This window comes from Cyrtonyx montezumae, unplaced genomic scaffold, assembly GCF_038088225.1.
Source record: "Cyrtonyx montezumae isolate F1298 unplaced genomic scaffold, pur_monq_1.0 scaffold_25, whole genome shotgun sequence".
NCBI lineage: Eukaryota > Metazoa > Chordata > Aves > Galliformes > Odontophoridae > Cyrtonyx > Cyrtonyx montezumae.
Window position 1 is genome coordinate 1422124 of NW_027071992.1, and position 21541 is coordinate 1443664.

Below are 21541 nucleotides of genomic sequence, written 5' to 3' on the forward strand. Positions count from 1 at the left end.
AGTAGTCTTCAGATATATAAAACTTTATACAATCCTGTGTATTGAATTATGCCATTGCCTTATTTGTGTTCACTTTAAGCTCTTCCTTACAGACCTCGAATTAGCAAGTCCTGTAAACTGATGTTCAGGTGTCAGATGTCATTTTTCTTATTTTTGTCTTATCATTTGAAGCATTCAATTAAATGTTGCCAAATTTTGATAACAAATGTTGTTGCTCATATATTCTCCCTTGATATTGTTGTGCAGCTGCACAGTATTCTGTGCCAGTCTTATAATGAAAGAACATGTTGCGTGAACTTACTTAGTTGATATAAGACCTTGTAAGATACGAGTTGAAACAGTGCATTCAAGTCTAAGTTGAAAACTAAAAATACAGCAGACGTTGGGGACATTGTCACCAGGATTATGTTTTTAAAATCACTAAATTGCACTAATTATTGTTAAGTCAAGTGCAGGAAAGAGAATTTTAATTGCAGGTAACTTTTTTCTTCTTCTTTTGCTTAGGTTGATTTTTGTTCTTTCACTATTAAGACAATGCTTTGCAACTAAACATATGCTTTAATCAAATGTGGTAGCTTTTCATGTAAACAAACAGTAGTTTTTATGTAACCATACACACAAAATTGATTAAAATATATAGTATAATTTATTTTTGAAACAGTACTTGTGTCATACTTTTTATAGGTGAAGTTCTTACATTCTCTTACCTTAATGTCTGTGACTACAGCTAGTGAAAAAAGTAGACTCAAGAAAATGCTATTTATACATCTCTAGATTAAGCAGCTGCTGACTAGGCAAAGTTAGTACTGTAGTGGATACTGTGTCTCAGAAACTAGATTTTATTATTCAATAGTTCAATAGTTTGTATATTTACTTCAGTGTAGATTAAGCCACATGTACAAGTATTTCCTTAAATATTTCATACAGAGGGCTTAAATTTAGTCATCTTAAAAGGAAATATAAAAAAAATGTATAATGTAAAAGCAAAACTGTAAATACTTAAACTTCTTCCCAGTCTTAATTATCTTTATCTTTTCTGAAGTTTAGCTGGGCTGTAAATGAGGATATGTTTGTGCACAAAATATATAAGTAAATGTCAATAGTACTTTCATTTATTTGCTGTTCATATGAAATATTGTGAGCTTCTTTGTGTAAATATAACTGAAACTAACCTTGTTTTTCTAAGCAGATTTCTTAATTAAAAAAAAAAAAAAAAGCAAGATACACACCCTACCTCCTTTCATCCTTTCTTAATATCTGGAGATACAAAACCTTAGTTTAAAGCAGAATAATTACACAGGTGGAACCAAGCACCACATGGAGTAAGAACAATTTTTATTTGTATGAATTTAGTCTGGTCTCTGATAAGTGGGCATCTCTAAAGCCTGCCTGTCTCTACTACAGAAATGTTTAACTCCTGCAGTTAATTTATAAAGCTAAATATTAAGCTGTGTTCCCCACTGTGTGGTTGATTGGAGGGGAAAAAAACCAAAAACTAAACAGTGCCTTTTTCTTAAACCTACCAGTTCAGGTAGAAGCTTAATCAAAGGTACTTTCTCACTGTGGAGCATTGCTTCCTTACCTTCACTTTTCTGGAGTGCCTTTCCCACTTCTGGAGGTTCTGTAGGGAATTCTGGTTAGGAAAACTCCAAAATTAAAGAAAGCTTTGTCTTCTGTTGTGCTCTGTGTTGGTTGTATAGTTGTGGATACCAGCAGTCACATTAGCAGCATAGTTTTCTTCCCTTCTCTGTTGGGAACTTCTTTTCCTTATGAATCAAATGCATGACAGATGGAGTTTGTGTTAATCTAGATCTGTAAGAAGCTCTGTGTAGAACGTGTCATGTAAGACTTAGAGGAAGAGGTGGATATTTACATGGTTGCTTTTTTAGTGAAAATAAACTTATTGTTAAATAAAAGCTGAATTTTGTATGATATGTGTTGTCTCATTGCTTATATATAAATCTATGCATTTACAGAACTGTCTTGTTTTCTAGGATCCTTCGGTTACGCAAGTGACAAGAAATGTTCCCCCTGGACTAGATGAGTACAATCCTTTCTCCGATTCGAGAACAGTAAGCATATTTTTTAAGTATGCTGTTGAACTCTTTAGGTAAGGTTTGTGGGGTATTGTGTTCAGAATCTGTAGCAGTTACATAAAATATGTGAAGGGCTAGCTAAGGATTATGGAAGATCTGTAAGTATATACAGTCTCCAAAGTATTTGCATCTTTTCTTCAGAGTGTCTGGTATGATGCTGTGTTTTGGTTCTGGGAGAAAAACTGTGCTGATAATAGTCCAGTGTTTGTAGTTGTCTGCTAAGCAGTGTTGTATAGAGCCAAGGACATTCTCAGCGAAGGGTCCAAGGAGCTGGAAGGCAACAGAGTTAAGACTTGATTGCTTGTCTATCAATCACTTTATATATATGCATGTATACATTTATATGTCATAATTATTCACCTTTTCTCTAACTTAATAAACAGTTCTACCTTAATCCATGAGTTCTACTTTATTTTTTATCAATTCTCTTCCCCATCCCATTGGGAAAGGGGGCAGTGAGCAAAGGTCTTTGTGGTACTCAACCACTTGGGTTAACACTGGGTTAAAGCGCAACAATTTGAAGGTTGCTTGAAGAATACATAATATAAGTGAGTTTTGATCTCTTGAGAAATGTAGCTTCCTTAAAGGCTTCCAAAGCAGAGCTTTATTTTTCTCCTGTTCAGTAGAATTTCTGGTAGCCTGGTAACCCTTTGTGCTTTTTTAACATTTTTCAGTTCTTTAAAACATGTGAATGTGACATACTGAGAAAGTATCTGTTTATGTTAAGTACTGCTCAGAGTAGGAAGAACACTGATTTTAACTAATAATCCTCAGACTCTGTTTTACTGTATAGTTTTACTGTAATAAAAGGATAAGTTTATTCCTGAGAAACACAGCATTGCCTGTAATTTGTGTAGTTTTTGCGTTGTCTTCTCTCATGGAACTAAATACAGGGAATGACGTAGATTTGATACTGTACATTTTTCAGTGATTACTTCTGACAATGAAGATCTTGTGTGAAATCTGCATAATTTATGGACATATAATTTATGGTCTATCAGTATAACTTCCAACTATAAAATACTGTTTTTTTCAAATTTAGGCTTATGTTTCCAATGGCAGACTTTCGAAGCAGAGATCAGGGATATTGGTATCTTAAGTCTTTGCAACATAGTGGCAAGCACTTTTTTGACCATGTTTGGGTCTTCTTTTAAATATAGTTTGTTTAGAACAATCAGCAATATTAAATAAGCCCAGACTTTTTTTTTTCTTCTGACTTGTAGCATCAGAAATTTCATAGTTTATCTTAGCTTGGAGATTTTCAAGTTACTTAGCACAAGCCATAAGTCTTAAAGACAGTAGAGTTTTTTATTTGTTTGTTTGTTTTCCTTTTTTTTTTTTTGAGAAAGAAAGAGGCCCATACAAAATTTCTAACATTTTGTTATGTATGTATTTCAACATATGATGCTGTTGGTAGAGAGAAAATGAAGTTTGAGGCTGTCTGACTTCTGACAGTCATCTCTGCAGGTAGAAGATTCTAATTGTTTCTTAGAGATGTCATTCATATATCTTGTAAGTTCTGAATATATTAAGTATTTATTCCACAGTGATATGCCTTTGCAAGTATGAGCACATTTCTTAATTGCAGATGCAGACAGTTTCATGGCTGTTTTTTTTTTTCCTGTGAGAAGGTGACTTAAAACTTTGTATACTAGCACTGATTATTAATTTTAGTTCACTTGTGTCCTTTCTTTACCAAGGGAGATGCTTCTTTTCACATCTTAGTTTTCAGGATACAGAAGGAAAAAAAATGTTTTTTACAGTACTTCTAATAATTTTTTTTCTCAGTATTTGAATGCGTTCGTCTGTGCTGTGTGAATGTACATCCTTTGCATCGACAGTGCTTCTACAAGTTCTGCTACTGCTCGATGAGTGCTACTTTGAGCACTGTGTATATATAAACATGTATGGAGGCAATTATGCATACAGCATGCACTTGGAAATGTATGTATTAAAAGTCTGAAAAAATCATCAGAATGTTTTTCAAATTTTATTATTTTTAGAGGCAGTTATTTTATTCAGTAAATTCCTGGATAGCTCCCTCTCTTCTGTCATCCCAGCAGTGAACTGACTGATCAGTCTGGTTTTATACCTGACTTCTGAAACTTTTTATTTTTTGTCCAACTGATAAATGCAGCACTTCGTGCTTTTGGAGAGATCTACTTAAGTTCTGAGCATTCATCTCTTGCAGCCTGTTCCCTTTAAGGAAGGTCATATTAATTTGCTTCTTTGCTCATTGCAGCTTTGGCAGCAAAACACTGAAATAAAAGTCAATCCACTAAGGATATTTTCGGGTAGACACAGAAAGCTGTGAATTGGTTGAATTTCAGGATATAAGTACCTTGTAGTATTTGTCTGTGAAGATCGAAGACCATGGATGTAGTGAAGTGTCTATGTAGTCGTATGTAGTGAAATGTCTGGAAAAATGGGTTAAACAGTTCCTTTGGCCAACTGCTGGTTGTATGAGATAAGCAAATGGGTTATTATCTAGTGATGGCCAGAGATCAGTGTAGTCCTTGCAATACAAGTCTGAATAATTAGTATTAAACCCTTATCAAAGGTAATTTCTGACTGTGTTTTTCTGCTAATGTCTCCTCTGTCTCATTGAGGCTGTCAGTCAGCTATTTCTCTTCCCTACCCAAATCTGCAATAGCACTTTGATAGCCGACCGATAGCACCTGGATGAACAATCAGTAGGCACCGTGTCACACATTACAATGGACCTCTAGAAGCCATCTTTTAACCCTCTAATCAAAATGAGTCAGTTTACCACATTGCTCAGCATCTTGTCCAGCTCAGTTTTGAATGTATTGTAGATTGGAGATCCTATGTGACATTGCTGGGCAGTGTGTTCCAGTGCTTGACAGTTCTAGTAGTGAATGCCTAGCTAGTTACCTGATAACTAGTGAGTGAATCTGCAATTGCTTTCAAAGCTGCCTTAGCATTTTTAGTGCTGCAAATCCTTTGTCAATAAAAACCAAACTAACAAGGGATAGAACATACGCAGACAGTATGCTGTTCTGCTTATTTAGTGCTGTTGTGTGCACAGAGAAGCAAAATTGCTTCTCAGATTCTTGGTGATGTCAGGCATTTGCAGGTAGGCCAACATTCATATACAGAAAGAATTGCTGAATTCACCTGACTGGTGAAGGGGCTCTCTGGCTATGCAGCAGTTCTTAAGAAGCAGCCTAGGCCCATAAGATGCATTCTTTCAGTGGCTGGCCCTTTTATATGAGCCCAGGGTCCTGCCCTTCTGGTCTGGGCTCCTTGGGCCAGTCACACTCCAACACCAGATGCTCTATCACTAGTTCAAACTGTGACCTGACAGTGCTCTTACAATACCTAAGTACCTTGGTCGTATTATAGCAGGCCCATCACCTCTAAAAATTACTGCTGTATTTATCTTCTATTGAGAAATTGTCGTAGTTGGACCTTTTGCCACTGAAACATTTGAGATGACCTTAGATGTTTGATAATGTTCTTAACAGCAGATCAGTAACTCCTGTGGCTCTGATTTGTTGATGTAGGTTGCTCTAGAAGTGGTATTTCCTATTTATTTCCATGGAAAATACAACAGATATGAAGAGCATAATAATATTTGATGGGATAAATTCTCACCTACCAAACACTGTTTTTCAACACAGTCGCCACCATTAGCTATGAATTTTCAACCACAGACGGCTGCATGCCGAGCTTATTGAAGTCTGCACCTGTGGAGTTGACCCATTGTTGAAATAGAGCATTCACCGCACCCTTTTGCTAGCCTTCTGAGAAGACCTTCATCTGAGCTACTGATTTCTAGGATGGCTTAAAAATTTATCTGATTTTAGACACCCTGAAACATAGTATCACAGAATGACTTAGGTTGGGAGGGACCTTAAAATTCATCCAGTTTTAACCCCTTTGCCCCCATTGCCAGTTGGTGCTGCCCAGGGCCCTGACCTGGCTTTGAACAATTTTGGGATGTGGGGTATCCACAGTTTCTCTGGGGTGCATGTGCCTCACTGTCCTCAGAACAGATGATCTCTTCCCAGCATCTAACCTTAATAAATTCAGTTTAAAGCCATTACCTCTTTTCCTATCTCTGTGCTTTCTTTGTAGAGTTTCTCTGCATCTTTCTTGTAGACCCCCTTAGGATGATGAAGGCTGCTGTAAGATCTCCTGGGAGCCCTCCCTTCTCCAAACTAAACAACCCCAACTCTCTCAGCCTATCTTTGCAGGACAGGTTCTCCAGCACTCTGGTAGTCCTAGCCCTCCTCTGGATGCACTCTAACATGCAACTTATTTTGGAGCCCTGGAGCTGAGTGCAGTACTCCATGTGGGATGTTACAAGAAGATGGTGTCTCATGAGAATATTTTTACAGTGCTTCGCCATTGTATAATATATATTTCGGTGCAACATCTTGTTAATGCTTTACCACATGAAACCGTGAAGAACTTTTTATTTGGATTATTGTGAACTTTTTAAATGAAGTTTGCTTAATTCTTAATTGAGCTAGTGTAAAAGGTGTCAGTTACAGGAAATCTTAATCTCTGCTTGGAAAGTAATGCAAAATGAGCTTGTGGAATAACTTTTCAGTAAGTGGGGAAAGAGCTCTCAGTTTTACTCCATTGTCTACAAGCTAATAAATGATTACTTCTTTCTCTCCTTAGAACAGTTTGTTTACATGTATGAAGTAACACTTTTGAGTACCCTGTTTGGGCTAAAGCTTGGATGCCTAATTTCTATTCTGCCTACTTGTTTATTTGCCCTATGTGCACTTCATTGAACTTCTGTTTCTCCAATGGTTGCTGAACATTAGAAAATACATTTGTAGTGCAAAATAAATTGGTTGTGCCTCTTGTGAAGAGGTTAAGTGGTTTCTAATAATGTCTTACTGCAAATTGCATTTTCCCCTTCTCTCTGTATTATTTTGTTACAGCTGATGTTGGTCCAATAATAAATGATACTGTATGCCAGCAGGTTATGTTCTTCTGTTCAGTTAGCCAGACTAGCAGTACTGTGCTAATGCTCTGTTGCTTCTAAGAAACTCTAGAACTTTAAATTTTGATTTTCCAGGACAGCTGGATATTCTGGTTGTTTGATTTTTAGTAGCTGTGGAACTTTTCTTCACTGCCTGTTGGCTTTGATTTGGAGGTATTGAAATGGGTACTTCAGTTTAATAGGAAGAGTTAGTACAACCTGAGTTTAAAATGGTTCCGTATTTACAATGCTTTTTCCATCCATCTGCAGAAGATGGATTATAATGCCTGTGGTGATAGCACATAGAGTTAGTCTTTGTATAATAAACTAGAAAAATAAACACATTAAAGCAATTCTGAACGTCTGCCATTGCACATAGAGTAATTAAGTTTATTTCCCTATATACAAATTATGATAAGACGAGTAATTGTGATGACACAGTAGTGTACAAAAATGTGCATGGTTCTTTCTGTGCTTTATGAAGAAATACTACTATATTAACATAACTGGCTGTAGCTTGTGAAGATCTTGGCCAGAATGTGACTTGCGTTGAAATTTTATTTTTAACTTACAACAATCTAGAAAGAAGCCTAGAGTGATACCCAGTGAGAAGTGATTACTGATCTTGAGGCAGATATGTGATTTTTCTTACATTTTCCTTATTATCTCTCATTGTTTTCTCACACTGTGCACTAGCTGCAACAAGTGAAATCAAGTGATAAGTGTTCAGTAGCATCAATTTACAGGGTAGATGTACTTACTGTAACTTGAAGATAACAGCACAGGAGAGTCAGCAGCCATTTAGGTGCCGCCTGAAAAGAGACTAATCGTGCTGACTATTTGCTGCTTTTGATTTAAGCAGTAAGTGTATATGATATGTGCTTATGGGGGACAGCATTTGGAAACACAGAAGTTATTTCTAAAGAAAATTCAGGAGTTTATACTCTGGCAAGAAAGCATGAATCTCTAAGGCACAACAGCTGCAGAGTTAATTGAGAAGCTTTCCTTGCTGGAAGGAAGAACTTTCCACCACCTTCAAGGTTGTAAGAGTACTGACAGAAATTAATGACGTAGGAAAAAGCTTAATGAATAATTTCTTACAAGTAATAAATCAAAGAAAGCATCTTAAACTTGAATTCTCAATAAAATAGGCTCTAGAGCAGCAATAAATTGCCAGAACTATGTAGTATTCAGTGTAGTGTTAAGAAAACTGAAATGGGAAATTGCTGAAGTATGAACTGGAATGTACCTCAGTTGGCCTTGCACTAGAGGAAAGAAAAGTGACAGCTGTCATGCTCACTTCAGAAAAAGCACTTCATAGAACTCAGGATAGTTCCAGTTTTCAGTGACCAAGCAGAGGAAAAGCAGTCTAAGCATTAGAGGCTTGGGAGTTGTTGTTTTCTTTCTTGCATTCTTTATCAGAGACAGTCTGTCAGTACACCCGTCTGGGAGAACCTTGTATCTAATCACTGCAGCCTTTAAAAAATCCCTTCTTAACTACTTTTCTGTAAAATATCATCCAGCTATGCTGCAAGATCTGGGTACCAGCAGCTCAGGAGACTGGAGTGAGAGGAATAGGCAGCAGTAACTGTGCCCCCCAGCTAGTGATGACTGCAGCATTAACTTCCTCTTTCTTCTGGGAGAGAAATGGCACACCGTTGCGAGTACCTGTGTTTTACCATTGTCCTGTCAGTGTGCTTATGGAGACGTTGTTTAAGATGGTTAGTGCCCTGTCTGGCTAGCTAGATGGACGTATTAATGTCCTCAGAATTGATGTGTCTTTTTGTGGACCTTAGGTATGTGTTCAGCCTTGCTACAAACAAAACGCTTTAATGGGATTCATTAGAGTGAGACAAAGAGCCCTCAGATATTGAGATGCACGCACTGGGCTTTAATAGCAGGAAGCTTCCCAGGTGGAGGGAGAGTCCCAGAGGAATCCACAGCCTGAGACTTCTGGATGTGGTAGCTCTTACCCCTTGTCAGTTTGAGTCCTTTACCTAGGTTGTGTACTTTCTTCATGATTGTGCGTATATGCATAGTAAATGTCAAAAAGCTGTGTAGATGACTATAGCTGTAATGTACTAGAGCCTATATGTCTTTAATGAGCATTAAAACAGATTCCTTTATTTATAAGCACATATGCATGCTCCAGTCATTAGCAGCATTGCAGGCTGTTTTGGCAGTGTACCTTTAAAGGATAAGTATCTTTGAATTCATTGTTCAAATATTTTCTGGTCTACCAATCCACTTTAATCCATTATTACAGGTGCCTTTGAAAGGCTGCTGGAATCATTATGGACACTGTAGGAGGTCCATAGTCTAGCAGACAGCTCCTATCAGTTATGCTATCGCAGCCTTTAATTACTTTGGCTGCAGAGCTATAATAGTCAGGCTTCTCCGGGGGGCTTCTTCAGCATTGCTCTCTCATACATTACGTAATGTATAGAGTTTTTGTTCAGTAGGTTTTTCTGCAGAGTCTGTGAGTGTTATGTTTAAAGTAGAAAACTCTTGATAGTTACATGTTTTTATAGAAGTTCTCATGAAAAAGACCTTTTTTTCTTTTATTCCTTGTTGCAGAATGCTCCGACATAAGGAGTAGTTCTATTAACAATTTTTAACCAGCTCTGCCCATCTTCATTTTAAAACGATGAATAATCTTTATAGAAATGATAAGTTTTAGTCACTATTTCTGAAATAAATGAGGCCTCTATGACATCTCTTCATTTTATTAATGCTTATGTATAAAGATAATTTTAAAATGCTGGAAGCAACTGATTTTGCTGAGACGTTGCAGTAGTGCATGTATAGGTGGAATTTCCTATGTCACGCTGGTTTTGAAGTATTGAAGTATATTTCAGAAGGCAATCAGAAGAAACACACATAAAATGGACCAGATTATGATTTCCCACCTTAGTGGTGTTTAGTTGATTTCTGCTTCAAATATTTTGTATTTTACCATGTTTGTTATTGATTTTAATCTTATTACAGTTCTGTGTCTTACAAGATCACAGAATAGCAAAGTCTTTCATATTGCAGACCCTACAGAAGGATAGGTGTGAATTGTACTTTTCTCCCCAGGTGTATTTAAGAATAAAATATCAACTGAATTTTATGAAAATGTAGCTCTACTATGATGCGAATTTAATATAGGCAGTAGTTATTCCCTTGGTTTGATAGGCATTGGTTAACGTGAAAGAGATGTGGAGAAAGCCAGAGAAGGCCAAAAAAGACTACACAGAAGAGCAACCATCCAAACTTCAAAAAAGAAACAAAAACAAAAGCATAACAAAGCTCAACCCTGATCTTCTAAAAAATTCTTGTAAAACATTCGTTTGTTTGTTTGCTTGCTTTATGGGTAATGACCAATACTCTAAGCTCAGGTACCTGAAACTATGCAGTACACTAAATGCTATTGGGATAGTTAAACAATATGTTATGGATCCTGAATTTGAAAATTTAATACAGTGGATTGTTTCATCAGTTAAGCAGGTGACTTAGGCTTTTGTTAAGTAGAAAGCTCTGGAAGACACCACTGGTAGAGAACATAATATTTGAGAATGAGGTCACTGGTAAATCTGATGGTTCTTTTAAACAATAACTGTCCTTCCCCACATACATGTCTGAACAAAATTAGAATTTTATTTACTTGCTAGCAATCAATAAAATTCTTTGTGTGTTTACAGCAAGAGTAGTGCAGTGTAAAAACACCCAAGCAAAACACTGCACCACGGAATATATTTATCTTTTTTCCTAAAGGTTATAAATATTGCAGGCAGCATATCAGATTTTCAGGTTATCAGTAACACTGCCTTTAAAACAATGGGATTAGATCATATTGACTTAATGAAAAGGTGGTTATTAGAATAGGAGGCTGTTTTCCTATAACTGTCTCTTGTATTTGTAGGCTCCTCCAGGAAATGTGAAAATGCCTAATGTACCCAGCACTCAGCCAGCAATAATGAAACCAACAGAAGAGCCACCTGCTTACACTCAAATTGCAAAGGTCTGTGTATAACTTTCAGGCACTGGATTCCTTTAAAATATAATTATGTAACATGCTTCTGGAACAGTCTATAAACTAAGTATTGCTTTCCTGCCGATTTATGAAAATTAATTCTGCCTTTATGTGATCAGTTATGAAATGACTTCATGCAACGCAAAGTTACTCTTCTTCCAGAACTGGAAATGCTTAATTATGTGAGGTAGACTTAAGATATTTTTATTGCACTTATTTGTTTATCAATATCTAATTATGTCTGTTTTGTTCAGGAGCATGCCTTGGCCCAGGCAGAACTACTAAAGCGTCAAGAAGAATTGGAAAGAAAAGCTGCTGAGCTGGATCGCAGAGAAAGGGAAATGCAGAGTCTCAATCAGCAGGGGGGTATGCATGAAAATTGTTTTTTAATTGCATAATTTAACATTTTCTTAGCAATCATTTTTGTTTTATAGTTACACTGTAAAACAGATTAGAAAGGGTTTTTTTGTCTCTTTTGGAAAGTTCATCTCCTTTGGAACAGTTCATACAACCTAGTAAAAACTGGCTCGTACAGATATGTGGCCTTTGTTACACATTAGCCTGAGCTATCAGTTATTTTTATTTTTATTCTAAGTTAATATTCAATCAGTTCTATTTAATGGAAGTGGAACATTTTGAAAAGAAGTAGCCTCATATGTAGAATGTCTTTTATTTCTCTTCTGTATTTATAGCTGTAGAACATTCGTGCTTTGTGGCATTTTCTTATCTTTTACTGTGTTCTACACATATTTTTGCAAATAGCATTGTATCTAGTGTTGATCTCTGATATGAAGCTTCAGAAACTGTGATCGAGATCTGCATCTCATTTTGCCACGAACTGCAACTGTGCTGTTTAACACCATCAGTTTTCATACTGCAGTTTCACAAATGAGTAGATATCTTCTCTTAACTGAATATTTAGCTGAGGATACTGTGACAAAAGTGCAGGAATTTTCTTTTTCAAAAGGAATAAATTTAGATTGGAATTATAAGAATACCCCGAAACACCCTGTGCAGGGGTGACTTTTCTGTGGACTTTTCACTTGCTTCTAGATAATTGACTGTTGTATTTCCACATGATTTCCTAAAGTTTTATTTGCTACTGTGGAAATAGATTGTACAACTCTCTCTGTGTAATCACATAGTAATTCACATTCACAGGGAACTTTCTAGCATTTTGTATACCACTAGGTTCTTCTTATGAAAAGAGTCATATTTCCTTCAAAAAACTATTTTTATTTTCTCTGTATTTATTCTTTTCACAGTCTTCATTAAATCTCTGTATCTGTCCTCCAACGTAATGATTTTTGGCTTATTTTTTTCATTTCCTTCTTCATAATACTACCCTTCATATAATTTCAGTAACTTGCATTGATGGCCTGAATCAATAACTCTTTGAGGCTTTTGAGACAATTTTATTCCTTTTCATCTCTACCTCAAGGAATATAAGTCTAATACCTGTTACATGTTTCAGAGTATTTTTAAGAGGTATTTACTGTGTTACCAGCTTCAGTTGGTAACTTCACATCAAAGTGCTTAAAGAGTATGTGAAGAATCTAAATTTTTAGCGAATACCCACGTAAAAGATGCTGCAAATCTTGAATTGTGCATTGTAACTGAGAAAAATACTCTTATTTTTTTTCTTCTGTGCACTCCTCCTAACTGCTTTGGAAACACCTGTTTGCAGGGTAGAACGCTCTGTAACAATACTCTAGATATTTGCATTTAACTCAGAATGGTGGCTGCATGTCTAGGACAATTTTTTAATATGTATTTGACTGTAGAGCAAAGATCTTAAAGCCTGATAGGTCTGCTCAGCTCCATGCCTTTGATCTTCTCTGTTCACCTCCTGTATAGCATTGCATGTGAATTAATGAAGTGTGCTGCTTCTCATTTCAGATGGTTCATTATGGGTATGTCCTAAAAAATCTGCCAGTGTACTTGCTACTGTTGAAGGTGGAAATTGCAAGCAAAACATTGCCAGATATCTTTACTTTTGTCTTTAGCTCTCCTTTTGGTGATGATTTACATATCTGTTGTTTTCAGAATTTGAAATGTTTTGGAGGAACATTTGTTAGCATTAGAATTGTTAGGAAGTATTGTTAGAGTTATCTCTACCTCTGAGTGTGTGTGGTAGAATGTATAGCCCAGTCTGTGAATAGATCAGCATGGTAGAATCAGGTTGTGTTGTCCAAGTCCTGACTCTGTCTGAAAACTTTATATATAAATGTAATTGGTGCTGTAGGTGCATCTTGTAGTTGAGAGTATTTTAATAGCTGTTTTTCTCCACTTTATGGGCTTAGAAGCAATGCTTGGACTGTAAACTATATTGGAAACTAGTTCAAAGTGTTATTTAGAGATACCCAGGTTTAAAAAATATTAGGATTCTGAGAATTAGGACTGTCTTTCTATCTCTAGCTTTTGCATTCAACAAAATGAGTAGGTGAGTATAGCATATCTTGGAGAAATGTGCATTTAAAAGTTAAGGAACCCCGCGAAAATTTATATTTATGACAAATTTCACTGTTGTTTTTTTTTTAATGTTTCTTTTGCTACTTTGTAGGAGCTATCAAATGCTTGTTAGGCATTTACATAGATAAAATAAAGTCTTTTCCTTGGTCTGTATTTCATCATATCTTATTTCTAAAATTTGTGTTTGGATTGGTGATAAAACTCATGGGTTTTGGTAGCCTGAGCCATTTTAATATATTTTTTCTAGTTAGGAGAGATTGGACTTGTATCATAATGCATTTTTCTGGTTTGTTTGTGTGCTTGTTCTGATATGCAGGTAGAAAAAATAACTGGCCACCTCTTCCTGAGAATTTTCCAGTGGGTCCATGTTTCTACCAGGACTTCTCTGTAGACATTCCTGTAGAATTCCAGAAGACTGTAAAGATTATGTACTACTTGTGGATGTGTAAGTATTTTATTAAAAAGAAGAAACAAATTGCTAATTCAAACTTGATGAAGCATGCTTTGGCTTTTGTGACATCTGTGATGATATATTTTTAAAATCCAGAAATCAAATATTTAAATGAAACCTTTTTGTTAGTTTTGACGTAAGAAGCACTGAATTATTTCATAGAAACTTCCTTGGGGATAAAAGGGCTATCCTAAAGCAATTCTACATAATATACTGTATTCTGTTTTAAATCTCATTGTTATCATAAAACAATATTTGATCATTTGTTGTCTTAGAAATAATTTTACTGTTTAAAATCAGTGAAGAAATATGAAGTATGAATATGAAAAAATAGAACTCACAGTTGGTGTTAATATACCGTGATATTTAAGAAGTGTAATATCCATTTGTTTTAATGTGTATACTTACAGAATGTGCATACTTATAGTTCAGTGCAGTTTTAGTATTAATCCAGTTTATTAAAAAATAATTAGCAAATTAGCTGAAGAATTAATCCCTGTTACTCTTTCTACACCAACCATGCTCTTTGTGGTGTTAATTTTGCCTTCATTCAGCTAATGTGTCTTGAAGAAGTGCTGAATGAATGTAATGTACAAATGACATACTACCCCTTTCCAAGGATCAGGGCTCACCAGACACCAAAAGAGGTGATCTCCAAGCGGAGAGCGTTCCCTTGCAGCTGCCAGCCCTTAAATGAGGTTACAGAGGGATGGAGCTGTGATTCCCCCTTTCTGATGGAAGGGGGTGAACATTCCTTATTCAACTGGGTGCAGTTGAATTGCTTCCACCTGTGCTCCTAGGGCTGGCTGCACCCCCTCACAGGGTACTCAATCACTGGTTCAGGCCGTGACTTAATGGTTCCCATACAACTGGTAATCCTGTTGTTATGATTGAAGTACATATATGAAACACGTAAAATAAGTAGTGAGCATTTAAGGTTTATGTCAAATGAAAGATGAAGGACTCCCAAATTTTAAGATACTAGTTGGGGCCACTTTGAGATTTGAGTTTTACAAGTCCTGTGTTTTTTAAAAAGAGACAGAGAGAATTTGAATAGTGTTTTTCTTTTCTCCTTGCAATACTATAACAACACTGCTTTCTTTATGTATTTCAAAAAATATTCAGGATCTGCTCTCGTAATAAGATTACTGATCATCTTTTAATTAAACTGAGATTTTGAGTCTTCTTCCTCATCTCTTTAATGTGAACTCATACTCTCTGACTTAAGGATTACTAAGGAAGGAGGGAAATGAACACAATGAAGAAAGTTACATTATCTATTTGAAGCTAAAAAAAAGATGGTTGAATATAAACTCCACGCTTTGGGGATGATTACTGAGTCAGTCTTTGTGATTTCTCTCTCTGCGTACCTGCATAGTTTAGCCCATACCTCATTAGAGTAGCTACACTTCCTCAGTGGAAGCAGTCATTAGCATAGCAAATCAACTTGTTTCTGCTTGCTGTTCTGCTTCCTATTCTGCTTCCTCTCTCAGAATTTCTAGCACTCGTAAGGCCTAGGGATCTGCAAAAATAATATAATTTGGATAAATCTGGTACTGACTTCTGTGACTTATGTGTTGGTTTGGTTAGTGCCAGTTTTAATACTTTTTTCTTGTCCATTATGTGTCTGAAGAAAGTTTTTTATGTGTTTAAGATCTGTATTCTGATCTGATCTGATTTCTTTTCTGAAAGAGTGGTCAGGCACTGGAATGGCCTGCCTAGGGAGGTGGTTGAGGCACCATCCCTAGCGCTGTTCAAGAAGCGTTTAGATGAGGTGCTAAAGGACTTAATTTAGTAGTTGGGTAGAGATAGTGATAGGAGGATGGTTGGACTAGATGATCTTATAGGTCCTTTCCAACCTTATGAACTTATGAACTTATGAACTTATGTATGTACCTTATCTCATAACAGTACAAATCTGCTTGTGTCCTTATTCCTGTGAGTTGGTCCGTATTTTCTCTGCTTACACCAGAAATCAGAGTCATGCAATCTCTTGATGTGGTTTCTAATTTTTTAATTTGCACAGTTTTTGTTTTGTTTTTTTTTCCTTCCATGAAAGAACATTATTTTTTACTCTTTTCGCTATGTGCTTCCCCTTGTTTTTGGGCTGCAGCAGTTACATAGCAATGGCTTCTGTCAGCTGCCAGCGGTGTGTTTTTGTTCTGTCTTCTTTGCTACCACTGCTGTTTTGGTGACTTGCAGAAGAAATAGCAGCTTTCCTGTCTCTTTGTCAGTGGGCACTAGTTTTTAAATCTGGTTCTAAATGCTGCTACAAGTGAAACATCCGTCTCTTGATCATTTTCTGACAGCAAACCTTTTTTTGCTCAGAAGCCTGTTTTCCAGCTACTCTCCCCACAGCCCAGTAGCATGTGTAAAAAGATCAGTACTAATTTTCAAGGAATATTTCTTAGTTAAAGTTAAAAACTTAAGAGCTCTTTAATTTTATGTAAGCCTTTTTTGGCATTTGGCTTTGTTACTTGGTATTGTTGAAAGTTTTCCTTTTTCTGTGGTAAGATTTTCAAAGGCGAATGACTTAAACTACAGATGGTGATGGAAATATTCTGTATGGTGTCAACTTTTATGGTATTTTTCCATTTAGGGTTCTTTCATCTCATGCATTCTGCTGTCTGAGGATACAGTCAATAGTGTGTATTCATCTGTGTGGATGTTTGTTTTGTCATTTCCTCAGAGTGTGGGCACTTCATAAACTCCTTCAAGCCTGCTCTAGTGTTGCTGTCTTTGTCATTAAATAATGTTTCCAAATATATAATTTAATTCTCTGATGCTGTTGCTGATCTTATTTGTACCATCTTCTGCTATTACAAAAGATGCATTTATCCCCTTTAGTTATATTCTTTCAAGTAAACTAGCATAGTTCACTGAACAGTTCTTTGTAGGTCATATTTTCTAGAGTTCTGATTTTTTTGTTGATATCTTACAGATTTGCTTTTTGGTTTACTTCTAATTATAATGGTTTTATTACATAGCATCTAGAATTGGGCAGTGTGGACTAGGTCCAGATTTTTAGCTGGAGTCCTAATGTACAGACATAATGTATACAAGAAAAAACCTTCATATTTATGATAGTACATGCTCATACTCTTGTGTGCTATTAGCAACTCTTGCTTTTATTGCTATAGCCTGGTATTGTACACTCATGGGTTTTTTTTGTTGGTGGTGGTGTGTGGTGACTGTTTTAGTCATAAGCCCATTCAGGGCTTATGAGTTGTGTTGGTTGGCCAGTGGACTCTGTATTGAGAGACATTCTTTTTTTTCTGTTCGGGTGAATTTTCAAAGTGAATAGTGAATTTTCTATTGTGGATTATCCTGTGCTGATCTAAGCCTGTTTTTTTTTCCTATGTTGAATATTTGTCGTTTTTAAGGCGTGTGTCTGCTCCTTTCTATAAGGAGCAGGACAGACAAGGAACAAAAGTATAAACTATATGTCAAGCTAACTGGTGGCTTCAAAATTCTCCATAGACATCTCATCCCAGTCAAGTCATTCTGTTAAAGGCTGACAGCCCTGCTGACTCCTGAGGGAAGGCTCTCAGAATGAACGCCTCTAGTAACAAATGCTTCCAGTAATCAAGGAGATCTTCCTGTTTTCCAGTATTAAATAGAAAAAAGAAAAACACTACCCTCTTATAACTTCTCTCATATTTATGGAAGTATAGTAAGAATTTGTATCATTTGTTGTACTTCATGATTGAGAACACACCAGAATTCTGATGTGAGTTTCTTTGATAGCCTCTTGGAGCAGTGGTAAGATACGTAAATGCATTTAACGCTATTTGTTTAAAAGTATTACATTTTCTGGCTTTGATGACTGAAAGAAGAAGGTTTTTCTGATGAAGGTGTTCTGAGTTCCCTTAGTTTTAATGCAGTGATGTAGGCATTTTGACTATCATTTTGTTTGTTTCTTTGTTTTTCCAGTAAGTTGATTTAAGGCTTATTCAAAGTATTAACTTAGAGGGAATTAAGCAGAAAGCTCTGAAGACTTTTTTTCAGAATCTTTATAAACATACCTGTTCCTCTGTTGAAAGTACCTTACAGTAGAATGGCTAAGATATTTCTCTGGGCTTAAGCAGTTTTTTGCAGCACTGATTGTGTACTCTTTAATTATGAAAGCACTGCGTATTACTCTGAAGCTGCAGAATCACTGCTGAATCGCTATGTATTGCTGAACAGAGACAGAAAATCATTTTTATTTTTTAAGTATCCAGAAGGAAACATTTCTACGAGATATAATGGAAGTGGTTTATAATTAGATATTATGAAAATATTTTCATAATGTTATACTTCTTAATACTGCTGTGTTTTTTGTTCCAAGAGTGAAGTATTTTTGAAATAGCTGTCAAAATGCCAGTGCATTTCCTTCAGTTGAAACAGCCTGTAGCATGATTTTGCTTTATGGATGAATGTATTTTCAAAGTAGGGTGTTATGCTCTACTGTGTGTAAGACAGTGTTGGGTAAAAATGTATTTGATGTATTTTATATTTAGATCATATCTAAAAAGTTGAAAAGTTGAAAGTTCAGTTCAATTTAGAACATGTCTAATGCTGATTTTTAATACATTTTGCCTCACTTCCGGCATCTTTAAAAATAAAAAACAGTGGAAATGTATTGTAATATTAAGACTGATAGTCTGCATTTATTTACTTGCCTGATTGTAAGAGAAAGTAAATAGCCTGTTTAAAAAAAGTGTGAATGTCCATACTCAATAGCTGTAGTAGAGGAATCATTCATTACTGCAACTGTAGAAAGCTCTTTTTTCCTCGTTTTAGTTTTAGGTGTTTTATCTTCACCATATACCTGTTAAAACTTCTTTCTTTTCATTTAGTGTTTTCACTTGGGAATATTAGTTTTACCTGAAAGTTACAAAATAATATAAAAATCAATTTTATTATTGCAGAGAGGATATTGTTTTCTTTTCAGCATGTTTGTTTTTTGGTTATTACTTTAACAGTTAGAATCTTTTCTTATATAAACATAATTTAATTAAGACTTTTCTTTTACTTGTGCTTCTACAGTCCATACAGTGACACTGTTCCTTAATATCTTTGGATGTTTGGCCTGGTTTTATGTTGATGCGACCCGAGGTGTTGATTTTGGATTGAGTATCCTCTGGTTCTTGCTTTTTACACCTTGTTCTTTTGTCTGCTGGTACAGACCACTTTATGGAGCCTTCAGGTAAAAACATCATCTTGACTTGTAATACATTTTTAAAATATCCTACTTGTTTAAGTCCATTAACATTCCAGAATTTTTGTAATTATGATGATCCTTTAGTATTTTTTCATTAAAAACAAGTAGTATGTTTGCCGTGAATTCAATTTCTGTATTTGAAGTATAAACAGCAGTAGTTACGGTTATCATGGAGCATCCTTCAAAATATTTACCGTTTCTACCAATAACATAGTAATAATTTTTTGTTGGGCTGGTTACAATTTTAAGCAAAACTGTCATTATTCCTTTGCACCTCAGCAGACTTACAGTTAAAAGTTCTTAAATTTTTGGCTTCCTAAGTAAAATTAATGAAACATATACTTCATGTTTTATTGTCTAGCGACCTGAATTCACTGCAGCTTTTGTAGACTGAGATTCTTAAGCTTGAATAAAGCTAGTATAGTATCCAATAATCAAGTTCCAATATTTTTTCCCAGCTTTTACTAACCTATATTTAGTAGGTTTCACAAGCTTAAAATGTATCAGTGCTTAAAAATAAAATGGTTTGTCTGCATGCAAAGTTAAACTTTGTTTCAGTCAACATCAGAAAATTTTAAATTTCTGTAGTCTTACAATATTTTTTATGAATTAATTTTCACATTGAACTGAATCAGAATATTGTCAGATTAAATACACTTCTTTTTTTTAAGAATGACTGATAGCCACAAATTGCAGTCCAGCATAACCTTTAGCCTAAATTATGTTTCTTCTCGATAAACAAGGAGATGCTGTTGTACCCCCATATCTTTGAAGAATTTGGTAGTTTATAACTTAGATTTTCTCCTGTCAGCTTGTTTTTTAATAACAGACAGTAACACCAGAATGTGTGATGTAAATAGTAATTGTTTTTTTTTCCTTTTTATGGAAGCCAGTCTTCTTGAGGACATTAGAGAAGTGAGAGCTTTAACTGGTTATAAATCTGATGTAGTGTTGCTTTATAAATAATTGTTATTACTGATTTACTGAAGGAGTTCAATGTCACATTCTTTTTTAGGGTTTTAGATCTAGTGAATCTGTAGCATTTCTTAGTTGTTTGGAAAACTATTGTGTTTTCAACTTTTTCTGCTGAACAGCTGAAGACAATACTTACTGAACTGAAAGGAATGAATCGGTAGTAATAAAAAAATTGCAAGAAGTGTTACTGCTGGCAAAAGCTGATTCCATGTGCTTAATTTGGTGTCTTAACTAAGTGACTTTTACTTTATTTGGAACTTTGGAAGCAAACATATTGTGTTGTCACTAGTTCTGAGGTCTTCATTGAACTTTTACTCATTCACTTGTATTTGGATTCAAGCTGGCATTTTAGTAATGTACACAGAGAGCATATTTTGTATGTTTCGCTTTCAAACAACAGCTGCTTTAGTACTGCATTTTGTTTCCATAATTCCAAATGAGATTTTATTTCCTTTTCAAGTAAAAGATCTTTGTACAATACTGCCCGTACTGTAAATTTCAGACTTCTGTTCTTCAAGGACTGTAGCAGAACTTCTGTGTTTAGTCTAAGAGATCCTGCTTTGTGCCAAACAAAACACAAAGGAGTAGCATCTTGCTGTTATTCTTGCCTCTTGAAGAGATACAAGAGGCAAAGATGCTGTATTAAAGAAGAAAATACTTGTAAACGAACACAAAAAAATTACAGAATTACCAATACTGCAAGTCATCATTGATAATTCAAAACACTTTTCATCTGGTAAATGCAGATTTTTTTATATATAATACAGTGGTTTGTCAAAAGTAATTTATTTTCTGTCTGCATTAAATTCTCTTGTTTCCCTCTTTCAGGAGTGACAGTTCCTTCAGGTTCTTTGTGTTCTTCTTCGTATATATCTGTCAGTTTGCTGTACATGTACTTCAAGCTGCAGGATTTCAAAGATGGGGAAACTGGTGAGTATTCTATTTTCTTCATCATTGTACTCTGTATTACAAACATATTTGATAGAGCACCTGCAATATAGTCTGTTTTTAAATATATACATATCTATTTATTTATGTTTTCTTTTTTCATTGAAATCCTTACATTTGACACTGAGAAAACATAAGTGAAATCTATCCCAAGAGTGACTAGGCTGGTCAAATTTTTGCTGTTTAATGTAAGCATATCTGAAATATTTTTATACTTACTCCTATATTTTAGTGGTACGTGGAGATTGTACATGCTTAGAATAAGGGAAAGGAAACACAGAGAGAATGAGAGTAATTTAGAAATAATATGCTGTGTTTTTGTTATAGGTAGTTTTTTGTAGTTATTTTATATGCTTACCACTTGCTAATGAAATCTATAGCAGAATGAGTCAACGTGGTATTTGGGTGCTTATAG

General features: G+C 35.4%; 1 protein-coding gene across 2 annotated transcripts in view; it reads left to right on the forward strand.

Annotated features, from left to right (window-relative positions):
• The window catches only part of SCAMP1 (secretory carrier membrane protein 1), a 156826-nt gene that overhangs the window by 14225 nt on the left and 121060 nt on the right, over positions 1-21541 (forward strand). For both annotated transcript variants that reach the window (XR_010622423.1, XM_065739829.1), the window contains exons 2-7: positions 1995-2072; positions 10964-11062; positions 11329-11440; positions 13863-13991; positions 19029-19188; positions 21007-21108. Coding sequence is in view for 1 of the 2 variants with exons in the window: in XM_065739829.1 (XP_065595901.1) it covers positions 1995-2072; positions 10964-11062; positions 11329-11440; positions 13863-13991; positions 19029-19188; positions 21007-21108 (680 nt within the window). In the remaining variant the exon portion in view is untranslated. The remainder of the gene's footprint in view (positions 1-1994; positions 2073-10963; positions 11063-11328; positions 11441-13862; positions 13992-19028; positions 19189-21006; positions 21109-21541) is intronic.